Source organism: Medicago sativa, chromosome 5 (genome assembly GCF_051527215.1).
Source record: "Medicago sativa cultivar Bolivia chromosome 5, Bolivia_mono, whole genome shotgun sequence".
Lineage (NCBI taxonomy): Eukaryota > Viridiplantae > Streptophyta > Magnoliopsida > Fabales > Fabaceae > Medicago > Medicago sativa.
This window is the reverse complement of record NC_140753.1, coordinates 14,148,482-14,166,555: the sequence shown is the minus strand read 5'-3', so window position 1 is coordinate 14,166,555 and position 18,074 is coordinate 14,148,482. Positions and strand designations below refer to the sequence as shown.

At 31.4% G+C, this 18,074-nt stretch overlaps 2 protein-coding genes across 6 annotated transcripts; one reads left to right on the top strand and one right to left on the bottom strand.

Annotated features, from left to right (window-relative positions):
• Nucleotides 1-3,725: 3,725 nt before the first annotated feature.
• On the top strand, nucleotides 3,726-15,232 carry LOC146920317 (uncharacterized). 5 transcript variants are annotated; one of them, XR_015011739.1, is made up of 25 exons: nucleotides 3,726-3,883; nucleotides 6,213-6,346; nucleotides 6,483-6,567; nucleotides 6,690-6,743; nucleotides 6,909-7,000; nucleotides 8,088-8,188; nucleotides 8,322-8,394; nucleotides 8,713-9,091; nucleotides 9,269-9,592; nucleotides 9,895-10,098; nucleotides 10,415-10,510; nucleotides 10,619-10,679; nucleotides 10,993-11,108; nucleotides 11,227-11,479; nucleotides 11,585-11,739; nucleotides 11,822-11,946; nucleotides 12,167-12,290; nucleotides 12,367-12,425; nucleotides 12,622-12,715; nucleotides 12,798-12,975; nucleotides 13,082-13,183; nucleotides 13,766-13,887; nucleotides 14,257-14,356; nucleotides 14,451-14,561; nucleotides 14,868-15,232. XR_015011739.1 is itself a non-coding variant. In XM_085713709.1 (25 exons), the coding sequence occupies exons 1-24, from the start codon at nucleotides 3,842-3,844 to the stop codon at nucleotides 14,550-14,552; spliced, it is 3,138 nt and encodes a 1,045-aa protein (XP_085569835.1). In that variant the 5' UTR covers nucleotides 3,726-3,841; the 3' UTR covers nucleotides 14,553-14,561; nucleotides 14,868-15,195. The 5 variants fall into 5 exon arrangements, 3 of the variants coding, with proteins under 3 accessions (XP_085569835.1, XP_085569836.1, XP_085569837.1); XM_085713709.1 differs by having other exon boundaries at nucleotides 14,257-14,319; nucleotides 14,868-15,195; XM_085713710.1 differs by lacking the exon at nucleotides 14,868-15,232 and having other exon boundaries at nucleotides 14,451-14,803.
• LOC146920316 (uncharacterized) lies at nucleotides 15,156-17,512 on the bottom strand. The gene is made up of 6 exons (XM_085713712.1): nucleotides 17,439-17,512; nucleotides 17,251-17,338; nucleotides 17,080-17,170; nucleotides 16,163-16,247; nucleotides 15,682-15,838; nucleotides 15,156-15,461 (listed from the first exon to the last, which is right to left on the bottom strand). Exons 1-6 carry the CDS (start codon nucleotides 17,481-17,483, stop codon nucleotides 15,346-15,348), a joined length of 582 nt encoding a protein of 193 aa, XP_085569838.1. The 5' UTR covers nucleotides 17,484-17,512; the 3' UTR covers nucleotides 15,156-15,345.
• Between the last annotated feature and the right edge of the window lie 562 nt (nucleotides 17,513-18,074).

Here is an 18,074-nt window from a genome sequence, read left to right as displayed (position 1 = left end):
CACATCGGATAGCGCTTAAATAAGAATACACCGCTCAACCTATAAAACAAATGGACTTCCGGTTGATTAATCTCATTCATGCACTTGTGGAACTATGCCTATTATTCATATTAATATGGATATTGTTAATGGGCATTTGAGATGCTATTCAAAGAAACTCATGCAAAGTAATTTTGTATTAAAATTCTTTGAATAGTGTCTTTTGATGTTTGTTAACAAGATCCAATTAAAAATTCAAAATTGTTTTATCAAAATATTTTAAGATTGTCTTAGGTAGATTTCTTAAATTTTATTAATTTAAAATAGTGATATGTCATTTAATGATTAAATGAGATGAGAAGTATATACCCGATCAAATTTATGTACCATTGTGTTTGCTTTTTTTATCAAAAGAAAAAGAAAAGACGAGGAAAGTTATCAGAGCAAAAGAGAAAAAGTCAACAGCAACAATCTTTGATGCCTTAACACATTATGATTGAGACTTCCATATTCACTCCTTCATCAGATGCAACCCTAGTAAATTCAAAGTCTATCAAAAAACCTTAAAGAGATAAAGAAAGTAGTTGTCAAAAACATAGAGAGTAATCAAATCCAGCATAGCACTGAACACTATTAAATTAATTAACATGTACTGGAGTTCATCTGCAACTTTTTTTCTTCATATATGCTGCATATGAAATTGTAAATTTGGTGTTTAATTTCTTGCATAAACTTTTTGGAATCAATAAAAATGGTTTCGGTGTCCAAAGATAACTAACTGATCAATACCTACCTATAAAGGAAATGTATGACTTTGATAGTATTTATGTTATTGACTAGTGCCCACATTGGATAGTCCTTAAATCAAAGGAGACCACTCGAGCTATAAAATAAAAGGACTTCATGTCGTCGTTTCATGAATAATGCAAATGGCAAATTATAAATAAAATAAAATAAAATAGGAATTTTGTTGAAATGGATATATTTATATTGTATTTCAATGGGATGTTTTTTATTTTTTAGCTTTTTATACGAATTAAAAATGTTTGAATATTATGGTTTTTTTTTTTAAAGAGTTTGAATATTATGTTATTTTTCAATCTTTTATACACGATTTATAAAAAACTTGAATTGTTAGGTTAGCTTGGCTTAGTTAACAGGGATAATGCATAATATATGCAAGGTATGGAGTTCGAATTCCGGATACCACCAAAAAAAAACTAAGAAATTAAAGATAATTTTGTATAAATTTTCTTTTTGTGGAAATGGACTCTGGCAAGATCTTATTAAAAATTCAAAATTATCGATAAAAAAATAATAATTTTAGAAACAAATCAAGGAAAAGATAATAAATGCAAAATTATCCTATCAAAATTATCATATCACCCTCCATCAACGTATGGCAAAAGAAACAAATCAAGAAAAAGACAATAATTTTAGAAACAGATCAAGTAAAAGATAATAATGTCATAATGAGAGCCATATAACTAAGATTCAAAGTCAATTGAAGGTCTCGTCAAATCATTGAGAGTTTACCAAACAAATTAGACACTCTCCCACAAGAACCGAAAAAATCATGTGTCCATATATAATTATTATTCCTCAAAAGGCCTTCAAAACTTGTATTATACTCCCTCCGGTCATTATTATAAACAAAAATTGACTTTTTAGATTCATTCAATAAATGATGTATGTGGCTTATATATAGACTACATACATCTTTTATTAAATGAATCTAAAAAAAGAATTTTTGCTTATAATAGTGACCGGAGGGAGTATGGGTGAGGAATGTTATGGACACTCTCTTCTGAACATTTTCTCTAACACTCACTCTTATATTTGATGAAATTAATGTATGTCTCACCACTTTAAGTCACTTTAAGTGGAACCTATTTTCAAAGTATGAGACCCACATTGATTTAAACGAGGAAGTGAGTGTTTGAGAGAATGTTGAAAAGAAAGTGTTGCTAGCAACTGCTCTTATATGGGTTACCGAGGTAAGAATCACTCACGTTAACTTTGATATAAACCAATTTTTGTCAACAAATGTCATTCTGATGCTTGTAAGGCTCGGGTCAACTCGTAATGTTGATATTGATGGATCAGACACCTTAATTTGAATGAATTTGAACTCAAAATCTCTTAATTGTGTGAATATGAATTTTATATGGTACGATCACTTCATCTACAGACTAAAAAACATTGCGATTTCACTTCTATACAATTTAAGATTAAAAAATGTTATAACCCCCTTGTTTGATAGATTTTTGAATCCGCTCATACATACGACAAGACAATTTGTTTGGGAAAAACGAAAATCATTCTTAAATTTTTCAAAGATGTTGATATCAATTTTTTTTATTTATAGTATTTGCCCTTTGTTTTATTAGGAAAGGTAAGGAGTAATGACCAAGTCAAATAATAATAATAATCTTATGTAAATATTATATTTCTCTTCAAATATATTGGTTGATTATTTAGTCTCGGTAAAATTGTTTGTTTTGAGGGTTCAATAGCTCAACTGTTATAAGTTAAATGATAAAAAGTTAGAGATTTTGGTCCAAATTATAGCGAATAAGAAAAAAAATAATCAAACAACTAACCTCTAACGTTTTTTTTTAAGAAACTAACCTCTAACGTTTTTTATTTAAAGAAAAATCATTTTTTGCTTTTAGTTTTTGTTGTTTGATTAATCTTTGTTAGTATTTATTTTTGAGTTAGGTTCTATTGTATTTTATTTATTTTGATTTTAGTCATACTGCAGTCTATATATATTTTAAGGAACTAATAATTAAAGTCAATATGGATGGTCAACGTATTCTAGAAACCTTGCATAAAAGTATATTATAGAAATTAATTCAAATTTTAACAAATAATATTATACAAAATCAACCCAAAAATCCTCTAAGAAAAAAAAATCAACCCAACAAAATTTAGATGAGACGAGTCGAGTAAATTTAGATGACTGAGTCTAAAATTTCCTCTTGCTCAACTTAGTAGCTGACTAAAGAGTTGACGAGCCGGTCCGTCGACAAAAAATTAATTTGTAATGCACTTTTTTTTATAATATTGTTATGAAAAAACGTGTTATTTAAAAAAATTGAAACTGCAACAAATAAATTTGTGATAAAATCAAATTTATGAGACAAATTTGAGTTGTGATATTATTTGGTCACTCCAATTTAAATTTTGGCGGATCCATTAAACAAAAAATAAATAATGGTAAATTGACAAGTTGACGGATCGACTCGTTCCATTCATGTCCACCCTCGAGTTAAGAGGGTCGAGTCATTTAGATGGGACGAGTTCAAAATTTTGATTTAACCTAAAAAAATAACGGGTTAAACAGGTTGGTCTGATGAGTTGTACCTGTATTGTCACCCATAACACAAATTATAATAAAACAAGAACTAAAAGTGAAGGTAAACTTGGTACCAAAAACAAAACGAATAAAAAAAGAGAAAACTATTGTTTCTTTTGTCTTTGTCTAGAAGTTCTCTGAATAAAACTACAAAGTATAAGACTAATTTCTATGTTTTCGATCATCACAAAGTGCATTTTATGAGTTTGACATTACACACTTAATTTCTCTCTTTTCTGTTCATCATGTTCGTCAAGAAGCTCGTGGAGAAAGCTTCTATAAAGAAGGTATGTTAATATCGATTTTCCCTTTCACCTTTTTCTGATCAAACTGTATATATATTTCTACTTAATATTTTGCATGCATATTTTTTTGTCTTTGTCTAGAAGTTCTCTGAATAAAACTACAAAGTATAAGACTAATTTCTATGTTTTCGATCATCACAAAGTGCATTTTATGAGTTTGACATTACACACTTAATTTCTCTCTTTTCTGTTCATCATGTTCGTCAAGAAGCTCGTGGAGAAAGCTTCTATAAAGAAGGTATGTTAATATCGATTTTCCCTTTCACCTTTTTCTGATCAAACTGTATATATATTTCTACTTAATATTTTGCATGCATATTTTTCATATCATAGTTTAGTAATCTCACTTTCTTATAGATTAGTTCTTCGTTTAATTTAATTCTCAAATACTTGTAGTATCAACAATATATATATATGCATATAATTTGTCAATAAAAAAGAATATATACATATTAGTGTGTGTTTGGGAAAAATTGAAAGTTATGTACACAACGAACTCTCCAGTTTCTAGCTTTTGATATTCACACGATGATATTAGTCATGGAACGTGAAAGTTATGGAAACAAACAGGCCATAAATCAATAATTATGAAAGATAATTTTGTATCCAATTCATTATTCAAGATTTCCTAATAGCCCCAAACATGATTTCATATGATATTACATTGAGAAATGATATTTCTACAACATTTTATGACAACTTTTGAATAATTTTCTCTCTTATACTCACATGATGTACTTATTTGCTCTTTATTGTTGTTTATCAATAAGAAGAGAGAAAAATAAAGTTTTCACAAAATTGTAATCAAATGGTTGTCCAAATATCATAACTATAGTACATATTACATTTCGCACGGTCACTCACTAGTCAAACTTATAGCCGATTTTCCAATATTGGGTAATTTTTGCGGGTATTTATAGGTAAAATTATTTTTTAGGAAAAATAAATTTCTTTTAAAATAAAGTGCTTCTTCATGCAATAATTGTAATTGTATATCAACTGAATAATTATTACAAATTGATTTTTTTTCATAAATTCTATTACGTTATATAAAAATACATCATAATTGATATAAAGTTACTAATAAAACTACAGATTTTATTTTTTTGGTCAAGAAACTACAGATTTTTTTAGGGAAAAACTACATAATCTTTTAAAAGTGAATATTTGTCAATAATAATACGGTGAGATAGTCGTTTGTCCTCTAAAAAAACAGATAGGTTTTTTTTTTAATGAAGATAGTTTTTTTTTTTAAATAATTGAATGAAAGATAGTTTTTTTTAAAAGAAAATGAAAGATAGTTTTTTTTAAAAGAAGAATGAAAGATAGTTGTTTATTTTATTTCGTGAGTATTTTATTAAACTACCTGTGCCATATTAATTCATTGTGGGTACATGTTTTCTGCATTCCTTTTTTTTTTTAGGAATGTTTTCTGCATTCCTAACCCCCTTTGTTTGGAGGAAAAGTTAATATCATGTATAATACTAAATGGAAAGGAAAAAAAAAAATCGTCTTTTTAACCTAAATGAAAAAAGAAACTTCGTCTTTCTAAAATGATTATTTCCACCAGCACATCATGTGTAAGCTTTTCTCGGTCTCTCGTTATTGGGACTAACTCATTTTTACAAAATCGATCTGTAAGGTGAGAAATTTTTATCTTTATAAACTCTTATCAAACCTTATTTTTTATTTATGTGGGATTTGGATTTTCACAATAGTTGTTGATGTTCCTTTTTCAAGTTTCAAATGAACGGGAGCTAAACTCTTATCAAACCTTATTTTTTATTTATGTGGGATTTGGATTTTCACAATAGTTGTTGATGTTCCTTTTTCAAGTTTCAAATGAACGGGAGCTATATTTTGTCAAAAAAATATACAATAGAAGTTACAAAAAAAAAAATATGATTATTTAAAAAAAATCGAATGGTTTAATTTGTAAATACTTTGACATCAAGTCCATTGCATTGTTTTTCGAGGTATTGGCTACTTTGGTTTGTGTGAATGCTCACCCAGTTTTTTTCTTAGTTAAAAGATGTCTCAGAGACTTTTTATAAACTACATTTGATTTCGATTCTCAAGCAATATGTGACTTTGTGAGACTTTTTGGTCTGAATGCTAAAGAATTAAGGAAAATACTTGTGTGGACCAGGGACCAAACCCCATTGTGTGGTCACAACCAAAGAAATGGGAGAGAAGAGAGAGAAAATGGAAAAAGTAAAGAAAGAAAGAAAAAACTATGTCTGTGACCAAACCCAATTGTGTGGTCCTGGTCCACACAAGTCTTTTTCAAGAATTAAAGGGCACGTGAGCTTAGACCCCAGCCTTGTGTGTCATTGTTCTGACCTCAAATATGATAATTTATGACAATTATTCATCTATACTTGTAATATTTTTTAAATAGTTTAGAGACAAAATTGAAGAGAGGTTGATAATTTAGATGTTAAATTGATGGGTTCATTCAAAATCTCATATTAAACTTAGACTAGAAAAATTGGTTAACACTATTTAAGAGCATGTCATGCAGCTAGAAAACAATAAAAAATCCCAACTGTGTATTTCATTTGCAGCCTGGTGGAAATTCATCAAATGGATTAAAAGCTAGTGATGTTGATCCACGTTTGGTATTTCATCATGGTGTACCATCAGGTGCTACCAAGTTTACCTGTGACAATATTCACAACATATTGGCTCTTTCTACCAAGTATGTTCATTCTTTCCATTTGTATAATACTTGTCATTTTTTTTTATGTGGTGAATTAAATTGTTACAACTATATATTTTCTTGAACTTATGCTTGATATTGATTTTTTATGACATTTTTTATTTTTATTTTGAAGTGATGGGAGGATTAAATTATTTGGTAAGGATAATTCCCAAGTCCTACTTGAATCTAATAAGCTGGTGCCTAGCAAGTTTTTACAGGTTATATTTTATCTATCCTTTTCAAATACCTCTTGTGTTTGATATTTGTAAAATGTGATTTCCATGATATAAAGTATGTTTTTCTAATTAACAATACTATGGTGTTTAATATGCATGCACAGTTCATCCAGAATCAAGGCATTCTTATAAATGTCACCTCAAATAACCAAATTGAGGTAAGTATATATATATGCTTATGAACATGTTCAAATTTGTTATACACTCCAACGTTTCTATTTGCATTTCATTGTTACTAGGTACTGTTCAATGACCAAGAATTACATTGTTGATATTTTTATTTAAATCGTGTTCATTCAATAATTTATACATCTCACATTTAGGTTTGGGACATAGACAAGAAACGGTTGTCTGACGTGTACATTGTTAAAGAAGAAATCACATCTTTTGCGGTCATTCAGCATAGCCTATATATGTAAGTACATTTATGTTCTTGAAGCATTTTGGTGGGGTCCAAAGGTGCCACATGTGTATTAAGAACATCCTTTTATTTTTACTTCAATGCAAAGAACAATATTTGTGTTCTTAACTTACATTATAGGGTCCCACAATTGACCCCACATATTTTTATTTATTTCAATACTTATAAATTAAAATACTTATTAAAATCCCTTTTCTTCTCTTCTCTTCACAAACAAAACCTGCTGTCCCCACGCTCCAATGCAAAGAACAATATTTGTGTTCTTAACTTACATTATAGGGTCCCACAATTGGCCCCACATATTTTTATTTATTTCAATACTTATAAATTAAAATACTTATTAAAATCCCTTTTCTTCTCTTCTCTTCACAAACAAAACCTGCTGTCCCCACGCCAAGTAGAGAAAAGAAACAAAACCTGTGTATTTTCTCTCTCTTTCTCTCCTTTTTTCATCTGCTTTTTCTGACAGTTTTGCTGCTGGAACATGTTCTTCACATAGAACGGTTCTCCAGCATGGATGCCACATCATCCATCTCTAATGGTAAAGAAAACAAGAACTTGCTTTTAAGTATCAAGAACACTGTCAAGAACTAGCATTGGAGTTGCTCTAACACGCCTACTTCAAGATAAAATATTGAAAGAGAGAAAACATACAATTTGATTTATGTGTGAGGCGGTGTCATTATAGTCTGTGAATGTATCTAAATTACAAAAACATTCTCATGTGTGTCTTTTATTAGTAACTTCATAGACAAATTGACTAACAAAAGACACATTTGATGATCAAACTACGAAAGGCGCATTCAGGACCAAACTGAATAATGAAAATCTCTTAATGGAATCACGCAAACCAATGCGATTTGGCAAAAACTACACTTTAGAGTTTCAACAAAATCATGGTGTCACAATGACTTTGTCAAACTCACCATGATTTCAAACATGTACTTATAAATTTTTAATACATACAAATACTATTGTGACAGCGCATCACACATGTAAGAACAGAAATGATTGTTTACTCTATTGAAACTAAGATTTTGAAGGAGCGTCAAAGGTTATGAACATGTATCTTGATTGGCAGGTATATTGGGGTTTCTAGTGGTAATATTTCAGTTTTGAAGCTTGATCAAGATTTGCATGTGGTACGGATGAGTTACACTATACCCCTCTCTGCTTCTATTGGTGAGATGGGATATCTTCTCCATTCACTTGTCACAATTAAATCTTCCTTTAGAATATACTAGTATACATATACATATCTACACACACCGTTGATATAGATTATTTTCATTTAAGTTCTTTGATAACCTTCTAGGGAATTCAACTGAAGGGTTTGATGATACCGTTGTGACACACATATTGCCTCAACCAGCAGCTGAAAGTAAGAGGTAACCTGATCCTGCTTTTACTTTATCAATATTTTGAGTTCAATATCTATGCACTTTTAGACAGAAATCCAATTACATTTCAAATAACCTTAAATCATAATATTATTTTCTAAATATTTGTACAAATATTTACATGCTAAGATATATTCAACTAGCCTGCTGCATGACTCAAACAACGCTATGTGATTGGATATCTGTGTAAAAGAAAATACCCTGTCAGTGTTAGTGTGTAGTAATTAAATTCATTTTTTGTTTATACAGCACAAAAAAAAAAAAAAAAAAAAATCAAACTTATTTTCTTTAATGTATTCAATGCAGAGTTCTCATAATCTTTAGGAATGGCCAAATAATATTATGGGATATTAGAGAAAGCAAATGCATTTTCAGAACTGGTGGAAATGTGTCACAGCAGCCAGTGCATAATGAAACAAAGAAAGTGTCTTGTGCAAGTTGGGTGTGTCCTTTTGGAAGCAAAGTGGTTGTAGGATACAACAATGGAGAGCTCTTTATTTGGAGCATCCCTTCTCTAACCACAGGAAATAACTCATCTTCTTATTATAGCACCAAAAACATTCCTATGTTCAAATTTAACTTAGGATATAAATCAGAAAAAACTTGTATAGGATCAGTGAAATGGATATATGCTGAAGGAAAGGCTAGTAGACTATATGTCATGGGAGCTTCCAAGTCAATGCAGGTATTTTAATACTTTGCTTCCATCATTTAGTTAATGCAGTTTAATCAAGTGCTTATCATAAAATGCTTATATATAAGCTCTTTTGAAGTTTACAACTTTCTTACAAGTGCTTATGGTGGTAGATAAGCTCAAATAAATCAATTCAAATATGTGTACTGACATGATTGTATGAATCAGGTAGTGTTGTTGAACGATCATACTGAAACTCGCACAATTAAGCTAGGGTATTTATCTGAATGCTGTGTTGACATGGAGATCATATCAACCTCAAATGAGCAAAGCAAACATAAACAAAATTCTTTGATTTTGCTTGGGAAATCAGGCCATATATATCAGTTTGATGATAGTTTGATTGAAAAGTATCTATTGCAAGGCCAATTTAAGTCCACTCCCTCACTACCAAAGGAAGTTATGGTGAGGTTACCATTTGTTTATTCAAGCATCACCACCATAGCAAAATTCATCTCCAACACCACCGGTGTGTTTTATTTTGCAGATGAGGTAATAGGGTAGTGAAACTATTCTGTTACTTACTCGATCAAATTCTTTTTTAAGTTTAATTTTGATACACTATCAGTGTAAAAAAGTTTTGCACTATCAACAAGTTATATGTTTGATTTTCAAAGTAGTAATGATGGAAGTCAAACATTTTTAATGATCTGACAATTATGATAGATTGACAGCTTAAAAATATTTATACCGTCAATGTATATGGATTAAATCTCTTTTTTTATTATTATTGAAAATCAGATTCCTCAATATATTATTATTCATTTGAGTTTTCTTTTTCTTTTTGGTCACAGTATTACAGTCAAATGATCAAAAATTATCCACAGCTTATTCCAATTGAAACAAATCACAAAGATGGGATTAACATGAGTTCTGCCAACTTCACTGGATTTTCAAACATTAAAAACTTGTACATAACTGGACACCATGATGGAGCCATAACATTTTGGGATGCATCATGTCCCTTCTTCATCCCAGTTTTGCAATTAAGGCAGCAGGTAATGTTTTAATCAAAAAATATTGATTGGTGTTCAAATGTTAGCTTTATTACTTTAAGTATACAAAAGAAAACTATTAGTTTCTTCCCAAATATCAATACTTTAATTTCAATTTGTTGTTGGACAAAATTTGGTAATGAAATAGGCTTTTAGTATTTATTATCAGTCACTTGTATGCTTAGCTAATAAAATCTTGATTGTACTATAAGTTCTTGTATTTATTATCAAGTGCTGCTATTATCTTTCCTATGTAATTAAGTCTAAGAACATGTACTTTTTTTGGCTTATGATTATTCTTTCATTCATCTTAATGCAGAGTGAAAATGATCATTCTTCAAGTGGTGTACCCTTGACAGAATTATATTTTGACATCAAGTCTCTTCTCCTTGTTTCTGGTGACCAGAGTGGAATGGTGAGGTTAATTCAACAATGAATGGATGAAAATTGATATTCTCTTTTTTGCAAATTTTCAGCACCCATGCTTATTGAATATTATGCATGATATGAACATGATTTACAGGTTCGTATATTCAGATTCAAACCCGAACCATATGCCTCCAACAGCTTCATGTCTCTTACAGGTATTTTAGGATTTGGATTTCGCCCTGTAAACGTGTCACGTAGTTATTGATCTTGATTGTCTGGTCTCAAATCTAAGATAAAAGTTATTTAAATACGATTTGGTGAAGGTGTAATATAAACCAATCGATCTCATATTGATGGGTGAGATAAATTCATGTGTAACTACGTGTTTTTTAAAATGCGAGTATTTTATGTACAGCATGTTAGTTTACAACTTGTTTTAGTTTACAACTTGTTTAATCAGTTATTGAACAACTAGCAGAGTTCATACTTCTGTTTATAGTGACTTGCATTTCCATTTCTCTTTTGTAGGAGGTACAAAGAATGTGATCCAGAGTGTGAAACTTGTAAAAACTACTGGTGCTGTAATTTGTATGAATATAGATCATAGCTCAAGGCTTCTTGCTGTTGGTTCTGATCAAGGAAATGTGAGATGCTTTTATAGTTATCAACTTTTCTAGATATTCGAATCTTTCACTTGGAGTTTATAGTTGTTTATTAGCTTCACATTACTAATTTTTGCAATGATTTATCAATTTGTTACAGGTTTCGGTTATTAACATAGATGGTCCATCTTTGTTGTATCAGAAACATATTGCAAGTGAAATTTCTATTGGTATCATCTCTCTGCAGTTCATAACCTGCAGTGTATACGGTTTCGCAAAAAACATATTAGCAGTCGGAACAAAGGACTCGTCTGTTCTGGTATTGGATAGTGAAACTGGAAACACACTGAGCACTGGAACTGGAGCTGTTCGTCCTAAGAATCCGTCTAAAGCTCTATTTATGCAGATTTTGGGTAAGAGATCAATTATTAAAACACATTGATATCAGTTATCAATGATCTGAATGCTTATTCTGTTTGGCATTCAAATGTCTAAACTATTTTTACGACGTTGTACAGATGGACAGTATGAACCAATTACAAGATCAGTTAGAAAAGATAGCTTGGATTTGAGAGAAGGGAATCACGTTGACAGTGCAACAACAAAGAATTTGTACATTTTGTTGTGTTCTGAAAAGGCTTTATATATCTGTTCATTTGAGCATGCTCTACTGGTATGGTGTTCTTTATTTCTACTCTTATGAGTTATAAGGAACCAGAAGATTAGCTAGTTGAAATTATTCTCTATTGTTTTAGGGAATCAAAAAGGTGCTTTACAAAAAGAAGTTCTTTCCTTCTTCCTGTTGCTGGGCGTCAACATTTTACTGTGCCTCTGATATTGGTCTCGTACTACTTTTCACCACTGGAAAAGTAGAATTAAGGTAGTGGTTCTTTCTCATGTCTACACGAAAATGGATCCCATACAGCAGTTAAACAGTACAGCGACTGTGAAAACCATTAAATCTAGAAAGAAGTTTTCTCTCACATACAGAATCATATATATTCATAATCATCCTGTATATCCTTAACAGTATCACATTCTTAATTTAATGACATTTTTTTTTTATTCTTACTTTTTACTATTCTTCTTCATTGATTTAGGTCTTTGCCAGAATTGTCTTTGATAGTGAAGACTTCAATTAGAGGTTTCACTTATTCACCTCCGAAATTTAAGTCATTTTCTGACAGCCAGATATGTTGTTCATCCAGCGGAGACCTTGTTTTGGTATGACTGTATCTTTCACTAGGATAACAAGTTTCTAATACTTATGAAATCAAATTAACTCAAGGCAATTTTACAGGTGAATGGTGACCAGGAAATTTTTGTTTTCTCATTGTTGGCCCAGAGGAACATTTTCAGGTATATATAGTTAAATGATGGAACTGACAATCTTGTTATCAATCTCCTGCAGATCAAATACTTATTCCTGGCTATAACAAATAACCTAGTCTTATATTTATTTTTCTCTTTCCGAACCGGCAACTAATAAAAGTAATACTGATGATGATGATGGTAGATTAGCAGTCTCATTACCTAATGTTTGACTTCATCGTAGGCTCTTGGACTCTGTTGGCTGCATCTGCAGGAAGGAAAGGATGCTATCACAAGAAGAGCTTGTTCCTAACCCGGTCATATATAAGGAAAAGAAGGTTGACAGTAACATCTTATTAACTTATCCAACTATATCCATTATTTTCGTAACAGAATGTGATTAATCTTGTCTATGTGTAGAGCATATTCAACTCAGTTATCAAAGATTTTACTGGCGGTAAAGAAAAGTATATGCCCCTTATGGAAAAAGAAGATCCTAAAGAAAGTATCCAGGAACTCTCTGCAATATTTTCACGGGCAAATTTTTCAATGGATGCCAACAATACAGTAGATGAAAAACAGCCAGAATTAACCTTAGGTAGCATAACAATGCCACAGATATGTATGACATACAGGAGAAATTTGTGCCTTGTGAATAGCATATAGATACTTGAGTTAAAGTATTCTCTTTTCCTCCTATGTAGATGACATCGATCTGGAAGATCATAAAGAAATACGCAAAGAACAAAGCATATTAGGAGCTCTTAATAAGAAGAAATTGGCTGGCAAATTTCAGGCTCTAAAAGGTTTGTGACAATGAATTCAATTCTATGTGAATTATCATTTTGTATGTTCATCTTTAACCTAAGAAACAAGAACTTGAATGAACTACTATAGATGCAATGAAACATGAGCCAATATAGAGGATTTATACAGAGGTCAGAATCTTGTTATGTATTCCAGTACTCATGGTCAAATTGATAATAATCTCTCATGTTTTGTCCTTGGTTTTGTGGCAAAATGCACAGGTAAGGCTGTAGTAAACCGTGTTAATTTTTAAGCATAATGTTAATGCTTAATGAGTTATATCACTAATGAGATTCTGCTTTTTAACCATACCATGCTCAGTGCTACTAACCACAATAGGCTGGTGAAACATATAATAACTCTAATATGGCTACTATAATTCTGGCATGATTTGTATTTATTTGGAAAAATACCAGTCAAGTGAGAGAGCTGAAGGGTATTTATTTGGAAAATTCTGGCATGATTTGTATTTATTTGGAAACATATAACTACGTTTTGCCTGCCAAAAAGAAGAGAAAAACGGAAGATGGTAAAGAGTTTTACTATATACTGACAAATTTTGTTGGGTATCCAATATACAGGAAAAGTGAGAGAGCTGAAGGGCAACAACCAGAAAGCATCAGATAAGGAAGAGCAGCCAGATGAGAAAGCTGGTGCAGTCAATAATATTAAGAAGAAATATGGATTTTCTTCTTCGTCAAATGTAAGGATATATTTATCATATCCACCATTCACTATAAGGCTTGACTTGCATTCCACCATGTAATAAATTCACAAGGATGACGCCTCTTTACACGTGATTGTTAATCCAAATGTAGTTTGAGTGTCGAGATTCATCATTATCAATAAGCTACAATCTACAATTCATTACTACCATTTTGAGGCTTTCAATCAGCATGAAAATGATACATTGCAATGTTTTAAAAAACGAGTATTCACAAAGATTTGTTTGTTCAAATACAACATAAAACCAAAAGTATACCGCAATACATGTGATGACATGTACCTAAAACTTAAAAGACTAGTATTTGTTTCTGACATATGAACACTAATTACAAATCTGGCGCTACAGGAAACAACAAGGGTTGCTAAATTGGCAGAAAGCAAGCTGCGGGAAAACACAAGGAAATTGCAGGTATCTTATATGTCGACGAAGTCCCAAAAATGTTGCGGTATGTCATTAGCACGTGCAAACTTATGCAAGAAGAATAAGAATGATGAAAGTTCCAAGATATATTTGTTTACATATTTTCTTATACTTGGCAGGGTGTTGAGCTACGTACCGCAGAGATGGAAAATACAGCAAAATCATTTTTATCAATGGCAAAACAAGTGATTCAAAATGCTGAACAGGACAAACGAAGTTGATAAGACCTGGTAGGTAGTAATATGCAATGTGGTATTTTATTTTATTGTCCTTTTTCAATTTTTGTGTATTCTTTTTAATATTGTGTATGTAAGTTTGCTCAAATTGTGTTTGTATTTATCCATGCAACGCTAAGATGCTGCAAGTGATTTTGGACGTTATGTTGTATATGTGTTTCATAGGTCCTAATTCCTTTGGTATTTAAGGCTCGCCAACCTACGATTTCTCTACAAGAAAAACTAATTTTGCTTTATTTTTTCTGTGCAAGTTTTGCTTCTTTTTAAATCAACCTGCTCCATTACTGTCATATGTTGCAGAGTAAAGAAGCTTGATCGTTGCACTTAATGCTCCCTGAAGTAAAGATGACTTACTACAACAAACAGTACAAATAAACAGCAATCACTCCTACTTTAGGTCATACAATATATTAAGACCCAGGACCGATTCAAGGACGTATACGAGTCATTTTTTCAGGAATTTGTAAATTAAAATATTATAAGCTTTTGTTCATATTTTTTCTCCAATTTCTCACTCTTTGGAGAGAATAATTATTTTGGTAGAACTGTTTTCACCTAGGAATATTTACACATAAACACAATAGCAAATTTAAATGACAAACTCTTAAACATGACAGTTAAAAGGTTACATCCAAATTGCATTGAGATTTTCTACTTTTATTTCACTAATTGGGCTATTAGCACATGGTCGTGACAGATGGTGATCCCTATCACTATGCATTTAGAACCTAAAGAAAATTCCACATAGCGTGAGTTCAGAAGACAAACTTTACAACGATTAGTGTTTTATCACCAGATCTTCCAGAAGTGAGTGTATTTGTTCTCTAACAGCATCCCTGTTACTAACACTCAATGTAAACAAAGTTGCTCCTGCATGATTCCTCAACCTTGCGACTGCCAAAATGTACAACATTAGTCAGTTATAGGCTTAGCAAATCAATTAGCCAAATAGTGGCTTCAAAACGTCAATAGATCTTCGAGGTTTATGCCAATCAAGTCTCATGAAAGATTTGTCCCATCTCGATTATTTAAAGCATTGAGAAAAGAAAAATCATTCATGTCAAGAAAGAAATATGTTTGAAAAATGGATCCTTTGAAAGTATGGGAAATTTACCGGCAGGTATATCTCTTCCAAATTTTGGAACTGGAATGGAAGCCAAAATTGGAATATTTGACTCCAAGACTTTTAGAACTGCAGGGAAGAACGACAAACTATATAACTCCATCTTACCAACTTCGTCAATGATGAAAAGATCAGTGTCTTCTCTAACCTAGTCATTAAGTGAGTCTCTTCAAATTTCAAAGACTGATCTAACATATGGGAATCTGCAAATAATATCCTTGTATATACTGAAGGACAAATTTACACTCAGAAATGCAATGGAGCAACTCAAGAACAGCATACTAGTACTACATTTTTTTTTTTTTGACAAAACAGTACATTTTTATATGCATTTAAATACATGCGAGGATGGTCATATATTGTACAAAATATGCATCTATTCTCCACCTACTGTTGCTATAATCTTGCATAGAGGTGAGAAAAATGTGAAAGCAAAACACCAGTGACAAGCAGTACACAAAAGCAAGCTCACCTGTAACTCAGGCAGTGCTAGTGACTCAAAAGATGCTACATCAACTTTATACTTCCCAACGTTCGGCCATCTGTGAGACTCTTGGCTGCCAATGCCATTAAATAACACCCTTTAATCAAATAAGCAAAGATCTGACAACACTAAACAATCTACCCAGTGAAACCAATGTTATGTAGGATCCGGGTTGTTTGCTCTGCTGCCACATGAAGTAACAGCAGTCAGCACACTGCACATATCAGTCCTTGGATCAAGATTTTTCATATTTCGACTTCACCAAAGCAAATTACAGATATAAATTTCGAATTAAAACCGTCAATCTTGATGCCACATGAAATGTTTTTAACTGTATGTTTGAGGGTTGGTTTTTGGAGGTTTTGAAAGGCAAAGTCTATATCTTGATATATATATTTGAGATTTTGATAAATACATGATAAATGGTCATATAATATCCTTTTAGTAGATTTTAGAAACATTTCATAATTTCTTAAATTTTGAAATGAAAAATCAGTCTTTCCTTCCCAAACCCAACTCCCAAACATAGCCTAAAGAGTATTTTGACAGCATCAATTCCAAATTTGGTTATGTCGCAACAATTTTAGAAGCACCTAAAAAAACATCTCAAGTTTTTTTATCTGTGCTTGCTAAAAGCATATCTATAAGCACCATCATCACCAAGAAACACAAAATATCATTGCTACTAGAACCTGTTTTGATAAATAGCTTAATTATGTGTTTATCAATAAGCACTTCACTTATCATGTCCATAAGTTGTTTCTATATCAAGAGATAAACTAAAGTCAAACTCATTTCATATAAGCTATAAGTTGTTTTCATAAGTCATTTCTATAAGTTCTCCTAAACAAGCATTATGACCTTGAAAAAGCTTGTATATTTAGCAAAGGAATGAAAAATAGAACCTTGAAAAATTGGAGGATGCAAGTGGGCAAGTGCGACCATCAAGAGTGACAACTTCAAAACCAACCCTCTCACCTGCAACTCTAACTTCACCTACAAAACAAAACAAACCAATGAAAAGTTTTGGGAATTTGTGAAGGGATGGTGTGAAGGAAAGAGGAAGAGATGCTTACGTGTGTAGAAACCCTCAACCTTAAGTGTGGGGTTTGAGGCTTTGAGGGATTCGAAGACTCTCATAATAAGAGTGCTTTTTCCCACACCCTAAAATCATTTTAATAAATTATATGAATGATGATTAATGATTGAAGTGATAGAGATTTCAAAGAGAGGAAAAGTTAAAATTGATGGAGGAATCACTCACCGGAGGACCTGTCACTAGAAAGCATTTTCCAGTACCAGCAACCATTGTTTCTGTTTCTCAACCTTCACCCAAGTGATTGAATATTTTAGTCTTATGATGGTACTTAATTACATTTTTTATTATAACAAGGGTATAGAAGTACTTAAGTTTTATAATTAATGATAATACTAATAGATATAATGTGAAAATAATGAATTTGGTTCATGGGAAAAAAGAAAAACTAGATGTATCGTTGTCAACTCGATGATTAGTCTCATAGTAGATTCAAATGATCTAGGTTGTGAAGATACTTTGGGGCGACTATTCGTCGTAAACAAAGTCTATGAATCGCACCAATAATATGTGCATTTCGACTGCACTAATTTATCAATATAACTAAGATTGATTTAAGAGTTCAATTACTTTTATTTTAACCAAAAGAAATAGAGCATTTTATTAACCAGCAAGAGAATAATGCAAGGTGAAACTTGATAAAATAAATAAATAAACTGGAGATTATTTTTTTTTTTGAAGAAAAATAAACTGGAGATTATTATTAGCTATGAAAAGAGTAGGTCCAGAATGTGAGCAACTCAGTTTGTTTATATCCTAATAAACATCACTAAAATATTTAGATAGTTGGATAAAAAAAACCGA

Coding starts and splice junctions, on each gene's coding strand:
- LOC146920317 (XM_085713709.1), top strand. CDS start 3,842: ATGTTCGTCAAGAAGCTCGTGGAGAAAGCTTCTATAAAGAAG. Junction 6,568..6,689: donor TGCCTAGCAAGTTTTTACAG/GTTATATTTTAT, acceptor ATGCATGCACAG/TTCATCCAGAATCAAGGCAT. Junction 12,716..12,797: donor TCATATATAAGGAAAAGAAG/GTTGACAGTAAC, acceptor GTCTATGTGTAG/AGCATATTCAACTCAGTTAT.
- LOC146920316 (XM_085713712.1), bottom strand. CDS start 17,483: ATGGTTGCTGGTACTGGAAAATGCTTTCTAGTGACAGGTCCTCCG. Junction 17,339..17,438: donor TTCTAGTGACAGGTCCTCCG/GTGAGTGATTCC, acceptor AAATGATTTTAG/GGTGTGGGAAAAAGCACTCT. Junction 17,171..17,250: donor GGTTGAGGGTTTCTACACAC/GTAAGCATCTCT, acceptor TTTGTTTTGTAG/GTGAAGTTAGAGTTGCAGGT.